Here is a 16,643-nt window from a genome sequence, read left to right as displayed (position 1 = left end):
AGTAACCACATTCACTCATGAGGCATGTCAGGTCAGGGATGAAGCTTTCTGTGGATTCCTGGCTATGTCCTGACGTCCTTTGTGCTGCTGTGATCTCGCACCATCTTCTCGCCCCATCGTTCTGTGAACATGGCCATCTATATGTTTTATTTCATGCTTTGTGGTTACCATTTTAGCCATATAAATTATTTGTGAACTAAACTTAATAGCTATGAATTGTTTATGAAATAACAATATGAAGTTTGACCTTATTAATATGTTCTTGTCGAATCTCAGGATATTTTATTCAGCATTATGTTCAGGGTAGATTGGAGGACATTTTTAAAGAGAAACCAGCTTTTTCCCTTTGACTTTTGTTCCTCTGCAGGATTTATAGTGGTAAATCGTCTGTTGTTCTGCTGGAATTCCCTTGTATTTCAAGTGAAACTGATCTGGGGTTTATTATGTTAACTTACGTGTTAGATACTACAGTTGGATTGGGGTTCGAATCTTTGACCTATTCTGTGTGTGTGGGGTTTGTATGTTTTCTCTGTGTTCTCTGGACACTCTGCTCTCCTCCTTCAGATCAAATTCATTTGTTTAGCCAAATTGGCATCATTAGATTACAGATAGTGTGTGTGTCTTTGTTTATAATCATGGACTGGTATCCTGTCCAGGGTGCCCTGTGCTGCAGGGTGCTGAAAACAGGCTGAGAGTTAGAACAATTCCAAGGAACCCTGAGTGACAAGGGCCCTAAAAATATGGCACATACAATACAATATGCGTGACTGGATAAGGGGTTGGAAGATGGACAGAAGGTACAGGTATAGCAGGTACTGCAGCATTGGCAGAACTCTTGTTGGTGAACATGATAAAGAAAAGCTCCGTGGCACATGTGGAGGTGGCAGCCCTGGGAGCGGTAGGCTGCTGCAAGATCGTCAGTGACATTGTGTGGAGTCAGCAGGGCTGCGAGTGAAACACTGGTGTTGAAACATCAATGACAAAATCTCCAACCAAGCAGCAGAGACTTTAATACTAATACAGGAAATCCTTAAGAGGCCTTCTTTAAATTACAAAGTTATGAGCTTAATTATAGTAAAACCACGCAGTCCACAAGGGGAGACTGTGTACTGTTGGATCATTTAACACCTAGAGACAGAAAAAAAGTACAACACAGGTTCTAACCGGGTTCTATAATTTTGAGTACTTTTGATCATTTTCTGCATACCTTCAGGAATACAGTTTCGCCCAAAAGTGTTAACATATCGGTCAGAGTCATTTGCAAATAGTTCCTTTAACCAGCCTAGCATGTCAAGGTGGGTGTATGGTTTGTCGTCTGACCATCCATTGTCTGCAATGGCACATGGGTTCTGCTTTCGGTGACATTACTGCCACGTCCATTTGTGAGTTGCAGAATTAAAATACACCGAATACTCACCCTGTCATTGTGACTGGACTTTCAAGTACAGTATAATCAAGGGTTTCACATTATAATTAATATCAAGGGTTTCATTTGGAAATATCCCTGATTCACTCAATATGCCGGTGTGCTACACGGCTGGACGGGGCATGCTGCAGTGTGAGCTAGCACTCAGGTGGCGGTTTCACTGATTCCCCCATTTCCAGGGCCGCTAGGAAGGTCAGCACTCGTACAAATGAGGCTCTCGTGATTGTGCAGTAACCGCAGATGCCCAGCATTTACAGACCCTATTTGGTTACCGATGCCCATTCATCCATCTAATTTCCAACCATTCACCCAGTCAAGGTAAGCGTCCCAGGGAACGCATGGCAACAAGGCAGGGGAACACCCTGGATGCCCATCCATCACAGGGCACACACACAGGTCATCTGTTTTGGGAGAAAAACCTGCACAACTCGAACTTGTAAACTCCGCACGCGTAGAATGGGATGGGATTTGAACCGTCAACCCGGGATGAGACAGTGATACTCACCGTAGGGCTGTGACTTCAAATATAAAATAGAAATTCTGCCTCTTAGGTCCATACCACACACCTGGAAGCTTCTCCCCAAACCACGTTGTTGTCCTCCCCAAGACGTGTTGTCCATTTTATCCCAAGTATTTTTTAATTTTACCTCTTAATGTGTGATGTACCAAGATAAAATTCCCACTCTATCGTGACCTCTTTTGTGACACAGAATTCCCGTCACCATCCTGACCAGTGCACATCATACACAAACCTACAGTATGACAGTCAAAGCCTGGACCATCTTAGTCAACCAGTCGTTTAGAGCCCCTCTAACGAGGTTCCCCACCAAGCACTGGAGCAGCATGTGGCGCCATAGGTTAGGACACTGTACCTATGATCTCAAAGTCACTGGTTCTGACCCCATTGTCAGCTGAGTGATTTCACTATTGTGCCCTGAAGAGAGGCCCCCATTTTCTTCTGTGAGTGCCTAACCCTGCTTTCTCAAAAAATGGATGTTGCTAAAGCTTCTGTTAAATATAAAGTAATTTTTTCTAGCCTACTGAATGGCAAGCTGGCATGGATGTAAGGGCTGCTGAAGACTGGCTTATTTGCTCCAGTCAATCGTGTGACTAAAGGTGACTAAAATCAACGCATTCATGGAGCTGACACGCCAAACTCTTTCAAAGCATGACATTCTCTCCAGCTGTGAAGCTGGGCTGGTCACATGACACGCAGGGCAACAGAGCATAGAAGCATCGCCCACAAAACACCTCACATAAAAAATGTTTTTGAGTAATTCATTGAACGTCAAGAAACACATCTATAACAGTTTACTTGTACATTCTGGTACATAATTATATGTTTTTAAAGCTATTTTCTGGGCTGTGTATTTTTTAATTTGATTCTTTTTCTTTATAAATGCCAAACCCAGTTCTGACGATTGCAGTGTAGTCGCATTAAAGGATCAAAAAACTGAAACTCTGGTACCATCTACTGGTGAATCTGTCAGCACTGCCATTCAGTTAATGTACATCTACAGACGATGGTCTCACAGTATAATATTGTGACTGAGGCCTCTTGTTTGTCTTACCCCAGGGGGAGAACAAAAGAAGGACTTTTGTTCTCTATTCTTTGACTCCTATTTAAACTCTCATTTAAATTCTTCTCCAGAAGTCACCTTGCTAAGCTGTACTATACTCCGCTGGTGGTCCCGGGCACAGTCCGTCTCAGCTGGTTGTGTTTGAAAGTGCAAAGCTTTGCCTTGTATTCACCAGTGTACCTCCGCGGAGGTTAACGTGTTTGCGAGAGGCTGTGCTCGTCTTTGTTTGGGGACAACGAAGCGCGCACTTGTGTCTCCTGCCAAATTTCTGTCCAGCTTCTGCCTGTAGAGGTCATTGTCTGAGTGCAGACAGAGATAGGAACTTGGACCCCTAGTACTTTAGAAATACTGTGATATTCCATCATCCTGACTATGAAATTCCATTGTTATGGCAACAAATCAATTAAAAAGCCCTTTATTATGAATGTTTTGGCTGATCTTAAGAAGACATGCCGCTTATGTAAGCTCTCCAGAAAGCCTCACATACGGATTATTGTAAAAGACAGTCTTTATGGGTTGTAGAAGGCAGTCTAATGAATGTGTGATAGATGGCTTATGAAGGTGTCCTGACGATCACGTGTGGAGCTCTTGCAGTCCGTCTTTGTGTGTCGGGTTACCACACGTCCAGGTTTCCCCAGACACCTCCTCCATCTGGGCCCCAATCTGGGCCGTCTTTCAAAAATCGCCGGTTAGTCCGGATTTAGTGCTGCAACCCATATGACCCAATGTTGCAAGTTACCAAGTGAAGGAAAAGGCACGAAATTGTGGCACAGTGTTTGCCAGGCTCATGCACACGACTTCTTTAAAAATTAAACAATATGCACATCCCTACGTGAAGTCACCTTCCAGAAAGTTCTTAAACATTTTATATTAGTGACATTTGGTGAGCGACAGAGCATCCTCTTTTTCATCTTGAAATAATGGTAACCTTATTTGTGTGCAGGCCTGGGGGAGATGCATCTCCCTCTAGCTTAGGGTGCCTGTGTTCAGGATTAAAATCTTGTGGGTAGCAGAGTAATCATATCAGTATTTGTTTCAAAATTATAAGCAAATTTTTTATTAGTCGACAAAGTTAAATTGCGAATAGGGTATGTTTCCATTAACGGATGCAAAGTGAATAATACTTGCCGTTTACCATTCTGCAAGATTAAGATCCATGTCTCGTACTTCAACATGGAGCAGGTTTTCTGAAAGTCAGTAGCTCTAGAAGAACTAATTATCATTTTATCTGCTAATTCGCAAATTCTTTTTCCATTGCAGTTTTGAAAATTACTTATTTTTCTAAACAATCACAAAAGCCACCTCAATCAAACATAAAAAAATCACGATATTTGAAATTTCTCCAAAATTTAAGTGTTTCCATTAATGATTTTCCAGTTTGCATCTTCGAAATGCGCAAATTTCAATGCAACGGCCACTTCCACTAGACCATTGAGTCAGGCGCTTAATGCCAATTACTCTAGAGGTGCATTGTTGATCCTTACTTGCACTTTGTTTTGGACAATAAAGAATTTCATCTGAAGTTATGGCATCATGTTTTAATGCATGCCGGTGCTCGGTGTTCTGGTACTCATTGCCTTGCATCAAGGCGTTCAGCAGATTCAGTTAGACGACGTATTTACTTGGCCAGCTTTATCCTTTCTGGTGTGGCAGCAATTTGTCAACAAAATATAAAACTCTCTTTTCATGCAAGAAAACACCTCACCTTAGAAATGGAACTGAAGGATATCGCACTCACATTTAATGGCTTTCGTTTTGAAATGTAATTTGTTGCATGGAGCTAAGCTTTGTAGATCCGGTAGTATCAATTTTATCATTCTTCAGGGGCCCAGATGTGTGTTGGAACAACTGACTCTTGGATTACTGCCAGCCCCACTACAAATGCAACCTATATTGCTGTGAAATAAGCTTAGACAATGTTGTAATAGCTTGCTGCACACAACAAGATCTATATGCTTTCACTGTAAGCAAATGAGTCAAGTTTGACAGGTGAAAAAATGAGCATCATAGCTTTTTGTTTTATGGTCTAAATGGGAAATCATTTCATTGTAATGACCAACCCATCCAACTGTCAGACTGTCTGTCCATCCATCCATCCATCCATCCATCATTTTATCCAGTACAGGGTCGCAGTTCATAGTTATCAGTGCTTGAATTTACAGAATCACACAACTTTTTACAATAATATAGAGAGTTAAATGTACAAGATCAGTTGTAGAGGGCGGCTTTCAGGGTGGGGGTGAATCCTGCCTGGGGAATCCCCAGCTTCCTCCTGCAGTTAAGTGACCACATGCATTTATGTCTCTGAACTGAGTTTTGTATGTGAGTGCATGCCCTATGATGGACTGCCATCCCATGCAGGGCTGTGTCCCCTGCCTCGTGTCTCGTGCTTCTCAAATCATTCCGTGTTCACAGTGACAGTGATTATAGAAGATGAATGGATACTGTACATCGGACATGAAGTATATAAGTTCAAACCCTTTATAAAAAATAGTTTATATACAGGCGCTCCTCTACTTAAGAACTTTCAGACATACGAACAAAGAGGACTAAGTCCAAACTGTGTTCATTTGGCTTCCGCTTCCTGTCCGCAACATAAAATTTTGTTCTGCGCGCCAATTCCACCTAGCACAACTCCTGGCCGCTACTCCCGCCACGCAGCAGTGTAGCGTGCGGACTACCAGCATCCCAGTTCTTTGTACTTGCATATTCCCTTAATATGATGTTGAATAACGACTTACGAACATTTCAAGTTACGAATGGTCGTTTGGAACGCAACTCATTCATAAATAGAGGAGCATCTGTAATTGTATACCGATTGTCATTATGTCTTTCAAATAAAAGAGAATCCATTGAGAAGACTCTGAACTGTATCAAAGACTGCCAATAGAAACAGTTACAGTATGTAGTAAGTTTAAAAATGTGTTAAATGGAAGTTAATTTACAGAGATTACATCATTATGCATACAGGTTTTGCTGTTAAACAAGACAGGCATTTTGATATTAAAGCATAAATTACACTGAGATACTCGACACATTTCTCTTGTCGTGTTTGTATTGGGCTTTTAGGAATTTAAGATTAGGCTGTGTCATAAAGGTTCCATCTGTAACTTTGTGTAGTTTCAATGTACAATCATGTTGTTTTGTGGCTTTTTTTAAGCAGCAGATCTGGATGTATTTAGATAAAATGCAAGAGTATAAAAAGATCTGTTTATCATGGAAGAATCGCTCGTGTAGAATTTCAAATACGATATCGATGTTTTTCCATTTATAGCAATTTTCCGAAACATTTCTGCATGGTGCACAGAGTGTCTGGGGGTTGCACTGTCACCTCACAGTCCTAGGGAAGCAGCTCTGCATGGGGGATGCTTTCATAGCCCCCCATTATTCCCCTGGATAGCCAGGTATACTCAGCACTCAAGCACGACTAGGGCACTGCTGTCTCTAAATTGTCCTTATCGTCTGAATGCAAGGGCGTCCTGCAAAGAACTGTGTGCACTTTGTTTTGCACTCTGAAGACCCAGCTTCGCTATTGTAAACAGATAGACAGTTATTGAAAATGAAAGGATATTTTTTCCTCTGGCCTAAAAATGATTCATTTTTTGTTGAATATGAAACACATCAAATACTTGCAGTAGAATGCCTGCAGGGTAAATGACAATGCTCGGACAGTGCGGAGTCTTAGCTGACAGTCGTGTGTTCCTTTTCCCTTGCATCGCGAGATATCAAACGTTGTGATTAGCAACAGGGGGGTTGTAGATATCAGAGGTACAGTGAATATCGCTATTTAACTTCATGACAACCTGAATTGTCACACATTACATCTTGTCTCTTACAGATGGTCTACAAATCCTGGCTTTGTTCCCAGTACTTCCAGACGACACAGATGCATTGCATTAACAAGATCCCATGCAAGCAATATTGCCTGGAGGTTCAAAAGAGGTGTCCGTTTATATTGCCAGACAATGACGATCTCATTCACGGAGGAAGCCCAAGTTTTATATGTACAGGTTTGTTTGGTTGCCTTGTGCTCACAGACACATGACAATCCTCCAGTTCATCCTACTGAACAGCACACTGTCCATACCTTGGCTAAGGGAAAGTAAGCTGATTTCATGACATTACTTAGCTATAATTGTAGCAGTTTGTAACAAGTGACACCCTATGGCCAAAAGTGGTATGACAGTTCGGTTCCTGTTAGACCAACAATGTCCTTTGTGTAGAGAGTGGGCAGTTAAGTGACATGGGCTCACAGTATAAATCATTTTATTGGTGTTGTTTGCTCTAGTTAATTCCAATAATTCACTTGAATTATGTCCTTGGAAAAATAAATTTATATTATAGGGTGTACAATGTGCAATCACAACACTAATTTTAGTTTATCTGTAATTCCTTTGCGCTTGTACATGGGTATTTAACACCATGAGTCATCCTCAGTAAAGACCTGTTTAGAACTACAAGCAGATCTTTATGTTATCAGTCTGGTTCACTTTCTCTCTTTAGTTCTAATCTGCATGATAAGCAGATTTATATGTTTCATAAAAACGTTCCGAGTTTTACAACTATGCAGTCGTAATTCTGTTCCTAATGGCAGCAGTTTCTGTAGTGATTTAGCATGTGTCGTTTTATTCAGCATGGATTCCAGCTACAATCTCTTAAATCATGACAACATGTGTGTGTGTGTATATATATATATATATATATATATTATTTTGACTTTGCAGGGCTTTTAGAAAATCATCTGTCCAGCTCCAAGGCAGAGTGCTGTGACGTCCGATGGGATTTTAAACCCGATAACTATTCCGAAGGGACGGTAAAAAGGACTCATCCCTCCTGCCACCACAAGACTTCAGTAACCACCTCAGCGGCATCCAGACTGTGTAACACTAGGCTCAAACTCTGCATGCTAGTTCTGGTACTTTTACACACCATCTCCACGTTGACCGCAGCACAGAACCCCATGGGCCTTGACTTCTGGGCTGTCACCACGGTGGAGGAAGGTTCCAGCGAGGAGTGACGGGAAAGTGCTCCAGCGCGGGTAAACTCGCCAGGCCTCACGCGTGCAATTTTTTTTTTTTTGCAATTTTGGCGGCCGTGGAAAGAACCACAGATGGAGAATGGCATCTGCCGAAGTGTCCCTGACTATGGAGCGGGATTTGCGATTGGGAGTGGAGATGGTGGAGCGGAAATAAAAAAAATAATTACAAGAACAAGACAACAGCACAGCCTTCGCTGTGACTAATCCTTCTCTGAGACTGAGTTCTCTCACACAATTTTATACATTATGCTTAACTTTTTGGATTATTTTTTTTTGCCTAGATTACAACAGGATTTTCTTTGTCTTCAGATATATTTTTTTGTTAATGGGTAACTTGGAAGAAAGGGGATGATTATGGGGGACATGAGTTGTTAGCCAAACATGAAGTGAAGGCGATCTTGTCCAGCTGGTAAATCTCTGTGCAGTTTCTCTTATCTCATTTGTAAAACTACACATGGATGCTGCTGCTTCATTTTAATGTTGTGGTAAAATTGGGGGTTTATTGTTAATATGTCCAATGTAGAGACACACAGTCACACAGAGACACCCATTCAACCCAGCATTCAACCAACCATAGCTTGACTTGAGTCAGTATAAGCCCTCCCTAAGCGTACGTAATCCTGATGTTGCCCGTCGACACGGAGATCATGCAGACCCTCCTTTATGCTACGGTACTTATCATAACACTGGCCAGGTTTTGTAGCCTTGTCTTACCTAGAAAGGAAACAGGTGAGACATGATGTGCTTTGTGAGTGTCTTGTGCTCTTCTGGGAGTCTTAGAGGTGTTGGTCAGGCTAAATAATTGGGTGTTGATAAAATATAAACATAGGCTCTTAGTCAACATGTCTCCTGTCCTCGTGTGCTTGGTTAGAAGATGTTCTGAGTGCCTCACAGACAACATCCTTAGTCTGGATTTCACCTGCCTACACCCATATACAGTGTGACACAGAAAATGCTCTTGAAAACAGAATAACAATTATTAAGCATTATACTGAATATTGAAGATTTTATAACAACAGACACCTCAGACTGGACTACAGCATGGGTCCCATTATATATTAATGTGCCACAGAAAGGCCTTGTGGAGAAGCCCTTGATGGTAGCTGTGATCTTTGAGGTTTGTGGGTCGCGGTCCTGTTGCCATACGGCATCTGCTGTGTTTATTTCAAGCAGCGTTCTTGGCCAAGTCAGCTTATGTGATTGAAATTCGGCTGCAGTAAGGGACTCTTCCTGGTCGTGTCTGCCATCTTTTCTTCTGGACAGTTGGATGTTGGAACATAAGCTAAGGAGCATGTGTTATTTGCGATACATACTGTATTCTTCAGAACATTAAATCCACGTCAGAGGTTCTTAATATAGGGTTCTGGTTTTTGCGCTAATGTTTTACCATGTATGAAAATTAAGACAGATGAGTGAGGTAGAGAGTGAGGTAGCTTTTTGCTAAATGTCTTTGGTTGCTGGTAAGTTGTTGCTGTGATGATAGAATGGATTGCAGCATTAAGGTGGATTGAACCCTGTGGAGCGTCTTTCTGTTTGAGTCATCCACTTTTCCACATGGACTACATGAAGAGTCCTACTTCAATGGCATCGATGATGCAAGAAAATGGAGACATTTTGATGAAGAGGCCGATTTGTCAAAATGTAATTCGTGTTGCACAATGTGCCCAAGAATTAGCACTACTTCAAAAAAACAAAACAGAACTATTCCTTCTGTATTTCATCTTCTTATTTTGAGCATCTTGCATTGAGCAAAGGGCTTTTAAAATGTTTACATACCTGAAGAGAGCATGAGAAAACACCTACAGGTTATCATTAACTCACAAATGAAGACACACTCTTACACTTGTGCACACGCGCATGTACAAAGGCCTTGGTCCCTCAGCTAAAACAACATTAATAATGAGCCTTAGAAGATCTGACACTTCTCATGTTTTGCAGTTTGAAAAGTGTTCAGCTATGCCTGGAGGTTAGATATAAGGGCTGTATTTTTTTCCTGTAAGTTTCAAACAGTCTTTGGTCGTGTGAGGTTACAGGTGCTTGCAGGGCACGTGACAAAGGAAAAAGGAACAAAGTTAGCGCATTAGAACGCACGAAACCTTAGTCCGATGCGGTCACTGCGCATGGAATCGCTTTTAAACCAGCATCATGGAACTTCTACTTTTCAATAGTGAAGCATTACTGCTATAAGTGTAAAATTGCCAAACTGATATATAATAATTAAAGTCTAGAAATAAAAGGAAATCTGAAACACTAAATGAACATTCCTGCCCTTATAAATATTATTTATTCAGCATTTATGAATGCAATGTCAAAAGTCATTTTTAAACTGTACATCGGAGTAAAGAAAGTTTAACATATATACTCTGGCGCTTTTAACTGACTATGTGTTTTGTAAATAAAATGAGAGGTGATTTTTGCCAAGGAAGCAATACCAACGTGTGCTCATGATTGGGTTTTTTGTGTGTGGTCATTCCTCTGTAGCAAAAAGCCCCCAATTTAGGTTCCTGTTCGTCTGATGAACCTGCCTACTCAGTTCATTCCTCCGTATTTTTATCCTTATATTTGTTTTTAATCTACCTCTCTCCAACAAAGGACGGCGACTCAGCACGTGTCCCGGCTATTCACATCGACCAGACGGAAAACGATAGCACAGATCGCGACGACCCCGATGTTAAACTATTATGTCATAGACTGCACCTCAGCCCCGCAGATCGCACGGTTTTTGATATGATACAGATGTGGTCGGGCGGAATCGTTTTCTCTTTATTTTTACCAGTCAGCTGGGGGAAGTGCCGAGCTCGAGGTGATTCATTTGTCTCAGTGCGTTGCTCGCAAAGCAGAGTAACGGAAGCTGGCTACAGCAGTATTTTACACAGGATTGAGATTCTTAAGCTATGCAAATGAAAGCTTGGTCATCATCATTGCCCGTTTAACAGTAATGAAACTGCTACAGAACACATAATAGTTGGTAACTTGTTTTCCGTAAGTGTGGGAGGGTGATGCTAGATTTAATAAATATTGAGGAATTAAGGATACTGAATATGGAATGATGGACGATATAGACCATGGGTATTTCCTGTAAAATTCGCGTTCAGGGTATGAATAAGTTTATTTAGATAACCTCTGCCCTTAATGTAAAAAAAAAAAATCACCAAAGGCCCTACAGGATTTTTATTAAGTTTGGGGCATAAGATGGGCCATAATTCATAAGGAGGAGCCAACTTCATTAGCCAATGGTATATTTAGAATTGGTGAATGACAGGAGAGGGGGCACGCCAGGAGCCAATCATCTTTCAATTTGGGCCAGTGATCCGTGACCCCGCCCTTGTACAGGAGAAATACTGGTTCTGAGATGATGGTCTCATTGATAATTAAAGTAGGAATTTATGAGAGGTCAACGAAAATTATATTCCCATGCACATTGCTGGATTTAAGGGAGAGCTGCACGATATTACGGATAATATTTCTGCTGAAATTAACCCAGTTGTTTACACTGCAAGCATGAAAGAAACGACATCATTTATGGTTCTGACTTTATTTGTATGTATGTTTCTATTTCCTTGTTTTGTGTGTGCTTTAAATATTTGCCTTGATTTATTGAACCTCGTGAAAGCCATTGCAGAAGCCCAGCTGAAAGACGTCCCCCCCCCCCCACACACACACCGCACAACTTCTTTACATTAAGCAGGCATTAAGCAGACTGCGCTAACCATGCAAATGTCTCTGTATAGTTCACTGCAGCCAAGCCAACGCAAAACAGTCCGGAATGCAATTTGCCGACAACCGTTCTCGGCCTGAAGTAGAACTTTTCATTTAAGTTTATACGTAGTGTATATTGGGTGGGTCACTCTTGTTTTATCCAGTACACAGCTTTCATGAATGAATGTAAAAATGAATGCCTACTTAATGCAAAGTGCTACCAAAAAGTAAAACAAAAATACAATCAAAAGATATCATGTTCGCGCAAATGTCTATTTTTTTTTTTAAATATTCATTGACAGTAGGGACAGCCGTTCAAAAGTCGTTTCGTGTTGTCATTTGGGTAAGCGATTTTCGGATTTTATTTTATTTTTTAACTGTTATTTTATAAATCCTGTTGATCTATGCACTGCAGTCTTTTCCGTTTTAGACATGCTACAAGATCGCTACCTAACTTTTTTTTCCTTTCTCTTTGGTCACTTTCATTTCGTTTATTTTTATGACACTGGAAAAATCATCGTTTGGATTTCAGTTTAATTGTGTTGAATGATGTGTTATATCAGCAGTAGGAATTTCCTTAGAGTTTTAGCCTTTCAAAAAAGTGTGGGGGTGGGGTAGGGGGAGGTGGTTAAAAACATAAGGCATATAAAGATATTATTATTACTATATTACTGGTGATATGTAACATGATAGACTCTTTAGTTCAGTAACTATGTTTAATTTTTTACAAACAACTTTGATGAGATAATTTATAAATTCCAGTCATGATCTTTTAAAAAGTATGAAATACAGCTACACTTATTAAAATAATGTTCTAATAAAAAATAAACATATATGAATTTATACTTTCTGTGGTTCTTTGTTTTAATGGTGATCATTGTGTTGGTGTGTCTCTGGAGAAGTTGTTCATGCGTTTTAAGATAATTTGAAAAAACAAAATAAACATCCATGAACACAAGACATGAAAATGACATGAAACACAAAATCAGGCCTATACGTGCTGAGTTTGCATGTTCACCCTGCAGCCTAAACACAGGATGTCAAGGTAAATTGATTGCATTTAATGGCCCCTTAGGTGGTTTCCTGACTCAGTCTCGCACACCTTGCATACAGACTCACTATCATGTCACTGCCACTAGAGGGTGCTAGAAGGCTGTCAACGGGCCCTTATGAGCTTCAACTTCACTGGTCAGGTTCGGCTGGGGGATACAAGGCTTGGCAGTTCATTGCAAGGTTGATACATACACAGACAAAGCCCATATAATACAGACAATTTATGAGACATTAATCAGCTGAACTGCATGTCTTTGGAAGAAATGTACATGATGGAGTTTGCATGTTTTCCCTCCATGAACCTAAAGCAGATCCATCGTGGTATGAGGCAGCAGTGCCACTCACTGAGCCACCCATTGATTTAATTCCGTATACATTATCATTTTGATCTCTATAAAATTAAAACCTTGCATCAGCTTGCAATTACTCATATCAGTCTTTAAAATGTAATCACTCATTTCAGGTTCTATGATTGTGTTCCATGGGAACACTAGAGCATGCAGATTCCACTGCCCCCCGCAGTTATGCTGGTAATGGATCACCATACAGGCACCTCATATCACAGATGTTCAGCTGATGATGAATTCAGTGCCATATTTGTGGAACCATTCCCAGAAATGTTAGCCTGGGGCACAAGGCATTATTTACATGAATTTATTTAGCAGATGCTTTTATCCAAATTGACATAGAATTGAAAAGAGGGGTCAGCCAAACCCTGGAACAATCAGGGTTAAAGGCCTTGTTCAAGGGCGTAATGCTGAAATGACTCATTTTCAACAACTGACTATTTTTCAAGTGTGTTTTGTTTTGCATAATAAATCTAGATAGAGATAAACAGATATATAGATAGATAGACAGATAGATAGATATTTAAATTGACACTTGGTCTCATTCACCAGTATTGTTTTTTTCCCCGAATTTGTTCTTAAGAGCCGTCCTAAGAAGTTCCTAAGAAAAATCTACGTCAGATTGATAACGTGGCCTTACACCAAAGAACTGTTCGCGAATGTTTTCTTATAATTAGGTAAATGCCCCACCAATACGCATAAAAGGGCACGAGACTGTAGGACCGGGGGTACAGCCCCCCCCCCCCCCCATATCGGGAAATATTGGGGAAAAAATTGCACAGCTATATTTTTCAGTTTTGCCAACGCCATTTGTAACGGCGCCTTTGGTGATTTAACGCGTTTCTAAGAGCACGCGCCTAAAGCTTTCATTATGAATGAACGAGGCTAAATAGCTGCGCTACGACGAAACATAAACCCAACGACCTAGCAGTCCTTTGTCTGACAAAATAATTTTATCATGTAGATTAGTTAATTTAATTACTTGGTAAAGTTTAGCTGTGAAATGGGCCTTTAAATCTATATTATTTTATATGAATATTTAAAAAATCTCTCTCATTTCGAATCCTTTCACGATCTGAATGTATTCATGTCTGCCCATTGCGATGTCCAGATATCGCATCTGCCCAAAGCCAAAGTGAAACTCCTTCCGACGCCACTTTATATGGGGATGTTGACGGGAGTTATACTTTTGAGTTTAAATAAAGGAAAATGTTGTAATAAATACGAAAGGCTACAGTCATGTAAACCGTGTGCAGACATATAAATTAAGAAAAGCTGAGAGAAGTGAAGAATGCCCACATAGTAAACCTAAAGACAGGGGATCACCGGGTCAAAGTTTAAGTAGTTCCGAAGTGGAGGTGCACTGCAGGAGGCAAACAGCAAATGAGCTATAATGCTTTATACCGTAGTGGATATGAAATATCACAAAAAGATACACAGGATGCTATTACTAGTTTTAGTAATATAATAATTGTTTTAAACATATATTATGAAATCATTTAAAAATATTATACAGTACATGACAAAATATTATTGCAATTGAAATCCAATAATATTATACAACAGTTACTGTAAAAAATGGCGCAATAAGCAGTTATTTTGCACAAACTTCTGACTCAACTGTGCATAATTGTGCCCTTGAGTGTGCGTAGATTCTATATCATTACCTAAGAACAAATCCCAAATACGAAACCATTAATGTATGTCAGAATGACATAGGCCTACATTAATGAAAACTGTGGTAAGTGGATTTTAAGAAGAAATCTCTTCTTAAGGACGTCTGGTGAACAAAGCTCATTGTTTTAAGCTATTTGGAAAGAGTTGTGCTTTATGTCTCTTAAACAGATTACTGAAACAGCACATTAAAATCCCTAACATGTTGGGCATGAATCAACATCTTCTGCTACTTAGTATGTCATCCTCTTTTCATTTCACTTGGGTCCCAAATGCAGCCTTTATTTGCATTTACATTTATTATTTGTTGCCTAAAGTCGTGTCTTCAGGGTTAAAACAAAATCATCCAATGTCCCTCCCACCTGCATCCCCTCGGGCGACACATTTACGCATTACACTTTTTTTTCCTACGTAGGTAACCATGCGGTGAAATGAAAATGTACCGTATTTAACAGCGTAGCCCTCAGTGTTGTCATTGTCAGGTCTTTGCAATGCTCCAGAATTACCTCGTGTGCGCAGTATAGCATCTTTCTGACTCATACAACTGCTGGTACATCTATTTTCACTGTTGTGTTTCCCTCACAATTTCCACTGATATCTCTCTACTTGGGTTAACTATCCCTGACATTTCCATGGCTTAGCAAACGTATGGTTACCTATGTGACATAATTCACTGTGGATAACTAATGCTGGCAGCATTATTCGTGGCTTTATTAACCCTGACATAATTCACATGGATAATATAATGCTGACACCATTCTCTGTGACTGTACATTGCCACCTTGTGGTGTTTTCAGGAAAACACATCCTCGTGTATGTGTCGAAGATGGAAATAAGATTGGACAGTACCATTACTACTAAATATAGGGATAAAATTGGCCTCAATTTCAGTCTCAAATAAGATATGTAATGTATGTATAAATAGCTCAAGTGAGTACCAGAAACAGCTCAAGTGAGTACCAGAAACAGCTCAAGTGAGTACCAGAAATTACTGCAGGTGAGTGATCAGATATTATGATCATCACTCGGATTTCTCGTGATAAGACTTGGCAACAAATAGCAGATGATGGACAGCAATCAGTAATGAATACTGAAAGACATATTGTGAGTTTATTTTTGGAGAAATTCAGACTGCAGTCACAAATGCAATATTATAGGCTTTCTAAAGTTCACAGTTATACAGAACTAATGTAATCACTGACCAAATTTATGCATTATGGGTGCAGTGTATGGGTCCAAAACTGGATGTGAGTGAACAGCAGAAAAGGCCAGGAAGTCCGTTTTTAGATAAGCACCCATAGAAGCTGTCTGATCACTTAAAACATCTTATGGTCAGCAGACCCATACAGTAATCATATCATGGGTAGCATCTCAGGGATGAAAAAAATCAAAGACCCACCAAACCGAAGCCATCTTCTAAATAAGCTGCTGCTTTTCAGCTGCCATGGCTGATGAACTATTTTGGAGTCGGTTCATTTGAGAGAAATGTTGATTTCTTTTTTTTTTCTTTCTGCGAGGCTAAGCTCTAAGCTCCAGCGCAGGAGTCGCAGCTTATGATGTCACCCCAGGAAGGCTGAGGGTCTCCAACCTAATCATGTACACAGGAACAAGGACAACTATTCTTGGTGGCAGATATTTTTGTTTAAATGCTGCTTTTTGCAAGCACAGAAATTACTATTAATCTGCTGTCCACGTGCTATGTGGCTTTCATTGTCAGATGCATTTCTACTCTAAAACTAAACGAAGCAACACAATTTGTGATAGATACATGGGCTGCAACACAATAATGCATTGATTTTATTGCACTGATTAGCATCTGCATCCCT

At 40.2% G+C, this 16,643-nt stretch overlaps 1 protein-coding gene across 1 annotated transcript in view; it reads left to right on the top strand.

Annotated features, from left to right (window-relative positions):
• LOC111843640 (NALCN channel auxiliary factor 1) overlaps positions 1–12,586 on the top strand; it is a 71,020-nt gene extending 58,434 nt beyond the window's left edge. The window contains exons 2-3 of the mRNA XM_023811357.2: positions 6,845–7,016; positions 7,731–12,586. Coding sequence (XP_023667125.1) covers positions 6,845–7,016; positions 7,731–8,023 — 465 coding nt within the window. The 3' untranslated portion in view covers positions 8,024–12,586. The remainder of the gene's footprint in view (positions 1–6,844; positions 7,017–7,730) is intronic.
• The last annotated feature ends 4,057 nt before the right edge of the window (positions 12,587–16,643 follow it).

Source organism: Paramormyrops kingsleyae, chromosome 16, assembly GCF_048594095.1.
Source record: "Paramormyrops kingsleyae isolate MSU_618 chromosome 16, PKINGS_0.4, whole genome shotgun sequence".
Taxonomy (NCBI): domain Eukaryota; kingdom Metazoa; phylum Chordata; class Actinopteri; order Osteoglossiformes; family Mormyridae; genus Paramormyrops; species Paramormyrops kingsleyae.
This window is presented reverse-complemented; position numbering and strand designations above follow the sequence as displayed.